This window comes from Carex rostrata, chromosome 8 (genome assembly GCF_964058835.1).
Source record: "Carex rostrata chromosome 8, lpCarRost1.2, whole genome shotgun sequence".
Lineage (NCBI taxonomy): Eukaryota > Viridiplantae > Streptophyta > Magnoliopsida > Poales > Cyperaceae > Carex > Carex rostrata.
In genome coordinates this window covers 3,902,236-3,907,047 of record NC_135925.1, presented here as the reverse complement: position 1 = coordinate 3,907,047, position 4,812 = coordinate 3,902,236, and the positions used below count along the sequence as shown (strand labels likewise).

At 33.6% G+C, this 4,812-nt stretch overlaps 1 protein-coding gene across 1 annotated transcript; it reads left to right on the top strand.

Moving 5' to 3' along the window:
* Positions 1 to 231: 231 nt before the first annotated feature.
* On the top strand, positions 232 to 4,073 carry LOC144558521 (28 kDa ribonucleoprotein, chloroplastic-like). Its single transcript, XM_078307363.1, has 4 exons — positions 232 to 613; positions 1,308 to 1,406; positions 2,198 to 2,485; positions 3,699 to 4,073. The coding sequence occupies exons 1-4, from the start codon at positions 269 to 271 to the stop codon at positions 3,846 to 3,848; spliced, it is 882 nt and encodes a 293-aa protein (XP_078163489.1). The 5' UTR covers positions 232 to 268; the 3' UTR covers positions 3,849 to 4,073.
* The last annotated feature ends 739 nt before the right edge of the window (positions 4,074 to 4,812 follow it).

Genomic DNA, 4,812 nt, shown 5'->3' with positions numbered 1-4,812 from the left:
TATCAGATCCAAAATTTAAAATTACTTTTATGATTATCAAAATTTTCAATTATTAATGGATCCCATCCAACTAACTTGCCTTGAAAAAAAAATATATAAAATAATGACAAAATCTCCAAACAAAATTCTTGTCAGAGAAAAAATAAAGCTTTTTTAAAAAAAAAAAAAATCGGCTCTCCTTATCCGAAACAACAAAAGGGCAAGACAGGGGTAGTTTGGTCAAAAACTCCTACTAAACCCAAAGCCTCGAAGCATTTTCACCCCAAAAATGGCAGCCACACCATCTCTCCTCTCTATCCAAAACTTCAACGCGAAACCCAACTTTCCCCTCCAAAAATGTCATACACTTTCTCATTCTACCCCTATTGTCTCCTTCAAATCTCTATCCTACCCATCAATTCGTGTGCCTCGCCTGAGACTCCAGTGCTCGGCCGTTCAAGAGGCGGTGGTTACAGAGAGCGGTGACGGCGAGGTCACCTCACCATCGGTGACCTCACCGGAGGCGGAGGAGGGAGGGAAAAGGAAGCTGTATGTGGCGAACTTACCATGGAGCATGTCAGGTCCAGCTATTAAAACTTTATTTAGCGAGTGTGGCACTGTAAAAGATGTCGAGGTATTTTTTTTTTGTTTGTATATATGTTCTTAAAAATTGGAAAAAAAAAATTCATATTGAATAAGGAAACAAAATTTGAATGTTCCGAGGATAATTGATTGATATGTAGAATGTTGAATGAATGTGTGAGATTTGACATTTCATTGATAACCAAACCAGCACTATTATACTACTGGTACATTATGTGTAAGCCAGGAAACCTATTCTCTGGTACCAACAAGTAATAAGAAAATTGATGGTGTATGTCAAATATTTATTTATTTTTATTTTTTGGCGGGGGGGTGGTAGGGGTGAAAACACTATGGATAATATCTTGTATTTGATCCGTATTCGAAAACTTAGATGTAGATACAGGATATCCGAATATCCGTGTGAATAAGGATATTGATATGGTTTTACGTTTCAATTATCTGTTTCCCGAATAGTAGATATATACCTTATATTTTAATATATATTGTGAAAAATTTATGTTATTCACCATTATAATTAGATAAATATTATGAACTTTTAATACATCAGATTTGATCTGGATCCATATCTTTTTGATATGTCTGATATCCACCCCGTATCTGGAAAATGAAGGAATGTGGATATAGTTTTACCACTATTCGCTCCGTTTTCACCCCTAGGGGGAAAATATTTTCTTCATGCATGCTTTTGTGTGATATTTGAAAGTTTTTCCCATAATGTGCAGATGATCAAGCGAGAAAATGGATTGAGCAAAGGCTTTGCATTTGTTACCATGTCTTCTCCGGAGGAGGCACAAGCTGTTATTGAAAAATTCAACTCTTCTGTAAGCATAAATGTAGACAGAGATAGTTGTATTTTTCTGATTGAAATATTTATATAATTGTTTCAGTTAGGGAGTTTTGCGGAAAATGCCCTACATGACCAACAGATTGCAGTCATAGTATAGTGAATTGTTTAAACACATACTGTTAACTAAATTTCTGACACAATCATAGAATAGTTTCGTGAAAAATAATGAAATTGAGTTTGCTCAAAGCAATGAGAAACTTAGATAAGTATTGTAGGGTGACAATACTCAGATGGCACCAGTGGATCTCTTACTAAGTTCTTAAATAATTTTCAACAAGGGTTGTTATTAGTAGCTAGGTTCATGGGAGAATAGAATAGTTCCAAATTCTCCAAGGTGCATATGTACTCAAAATACAGATCTACAATTGATGCTAGCAGTAGTAATGTTTTTTTCTTGGTTTGGACTGTCATTTATGAATTAAATTCTTTTGTTTTGATGTTCTCAGTAACTTGGGTATACAAATTTTCTCGTACAACCTCCTAAAGCTACTAAATCTATTTTGGTTACAGAGTATACAAATTATACAAAATATGTCTCCGCCTTCAATCTAATTTTATACAATTTTTACAACAAATTAAGTATTTCTTGATTTCATTATCAATACTCCAAGTCTCCAACAGTAGAAAGCCGCAAGCTCTTCTATTTCATGATATTTTATGGATACAATTTACTTTTAAAAGGATCTTTCTCTTCTGCAATGCAATTTTTGGTGAAATTTACCCTAGGGGGACTGAAAAAGTTTATATTTTACTTTTATTTACCAGGAAGTTTCGGGAAGGACAATTAAAGTTGAACATTCCAAGAGATTTAGAAGACCTCCCACCCCTCCTCCGGAAGGAACCATCATTTCAACGGACAGACACGTTGTGTATGTATCAAATCTTGCATGGAAAGCGAGATCTGCTCATCTGAGAGAACTTTTTGTGGGTTTTAACCCAACATCAGTACGTGTAATATTCGATAATCGTACAGGGCGCTCAGAGGGTTATGGGTTTGTCGCTTTTAGTACCAAAGAAGAGGCTGAGGCTGCCATTGCGGAGCTTGATGGAAAGGTAAGTTAATGAAAACAATAAATTTGACTCATGACTTGTCAGTGCCAGTATAAAGACAGATATTTTGTAACAACTAGTTTTTCTTGGTATTAAAATATGTGTGGAATTAATGTTAATTCTGTCCAAATTATCTCCATCTCTTTGATGGTAAATTGGCTGGTTTAGTTACCTCAACAAGATAAGTTTGTAATAAAATTTCTTGCCATTTTTTTCCTTTTTAGCCCCTGCCAAACAAGAATTAGGATGTAGGCTTAGCATTGTTTCGGGAGTGAGGCTTTGGTACTTTGCAAAGCGCTCATTGATCCGTACTATGGATCCATATCTTTGTTTTCAAAGGTCCAATCAATCGATCTGAAATTTTCAACATGATCTTCATATGAAAGTGTACTTGGAGATCGAATTTTACATTGTTTAGTATTTTTCTATTTTTTAAATAAGTAAATTCACTGCATTTAAAAATTCTGAACATCCAAAAGTAGTGATGTTCAACCTATCTAGAAAAGTAAAAAAAATCTACACAGAGTAAAATCCGGTCTCCAACTATATTTTCATATAGAGATCATGTTGAGCGGTTCGGATTGACCGTTTGAACTTTGTAAACATAGATATGAATCCATAGTACTGGCTGATCCGCGCTTTGCAAAGTACCATCCCCTCACTCTTGTTTCTGACTTATATTGTTTTCGAACCCCCATTCTAAACAAGAAACTCTGTTTTTGGTCTGTGATGCAGGTGCTCACCCACATAAAAATTGTTTTAGTATATTTAATTTTGTTCACTAACACGTGTCTTTTAAGTTACAAATTTTTATTTTACTTTCATAATGTTACTTGTTCTTTTTCCTGATATGTGGCTTTAAAACTGGCCATGTATTTTTACAATTCAGAATATTATAATTATAATTATAGGGTTTGTTTACCGTCTTAACCAATGGATGCTTTTTTTGCAACTCTTGTTTGAAGTTCAAAATGATATGTAAGAGAAAGTTTTGCCTACTTGTACTATTGAGGGGCAAGTTGTAATGTCGATTAATTGCACAATTGAGGGCTAATTGTATGCCTATGTAGCTTGGAGCTTAATTAATAGATTAATTTTAATTGATAGATACTTTTTAGTTTTTGAGTACTTAGTTCTGCTTGCATAATTTTCAATTTTAATTAGCGCTATTTTCTTTGTGTGTTCTGTGTGGATAATTCCTTTTGCCTCAATACAGGAGCTTATGGAGAGGCCTATTCGTCTAAAAATGAGTGAAAGAGGTGATAAACAATCTGAAAATGAAGCCGAAAATGTAGCCGAAGAATCAGAAGATAGTGTAGAAACGAGTGAAACAGTTGATGAACAATCTGAAGAGAAGGTAACGTAATAGTAGAAATTACATCTATTGATCATACTGAGCTAGCTAGTGCTTTTGTTTCTTTTCTTCTGGTGATCCTTGCGTACTCGGTAAATTTTGTTATTTTTATGAATCCAACCATAGGAACCCTAACAGACATGAGAGTGAGATTTTGGTTTTTACTATTTCCTTACTTATTTATTTGGATTTAAAACTTGGTTACAATCTTTTTAGAATAGATCATTTATATCATTATCTTATTCTTCATTCACTCTTTACTTGTAGTGGTGGACACCTAACCAACTTATCACCTCTTTCATTTATTTTATTAGATACTTTTCAAGGATATCATAAGAAACACATAAAAAATTGTCATGTGCTCTTTAGTTTCTTTTAGCATCTTCTTTGGTATCATACATTCAGGCAATATAAATTGTCCGTTAGATTAAGAAAGGTTCTGAAATATGTTAATTTTACAAGGTGGTTCTATAATTAAGTTTATCTTTTACTAGCCAATATGATTCTGCCAAGTGTCCTAACCAAGGTCAAAGCGAGCACAATTTCACTGGTAATTAACCTTGGTTATAATAATGTAACAACTCTATAATGAAATATTAATTTGGGTTAAATGGTAGCTTGATACGTGCTAATGTCAGTATGAGAAAGAACTAGCTTTTGGTTTAGTGGCAAAGGCAGGTCTCTGTGTGAGAGGTTGCAGGTTCAAAATCTGAAAGAGAGAATTCTTTGTGGATATTATAAAATTGTCAGTTTGAGAATATTTGTCTGACAAATAAATTGTTGAACTCGGTGGATGTTACTTTACTATAATTTGATGTCATTTTTGTGATAATGAAAGGATAACCTATATCTATGATTTGACCATAATTAGATGCATGTAACTTGGGTTACCAACTCTACAGATTAATAGTCGTTTCATAGAATCAAAATCTTTGATGGAGACAGAAATTGATTTTGAGAATTTTTTTTTCTTTTT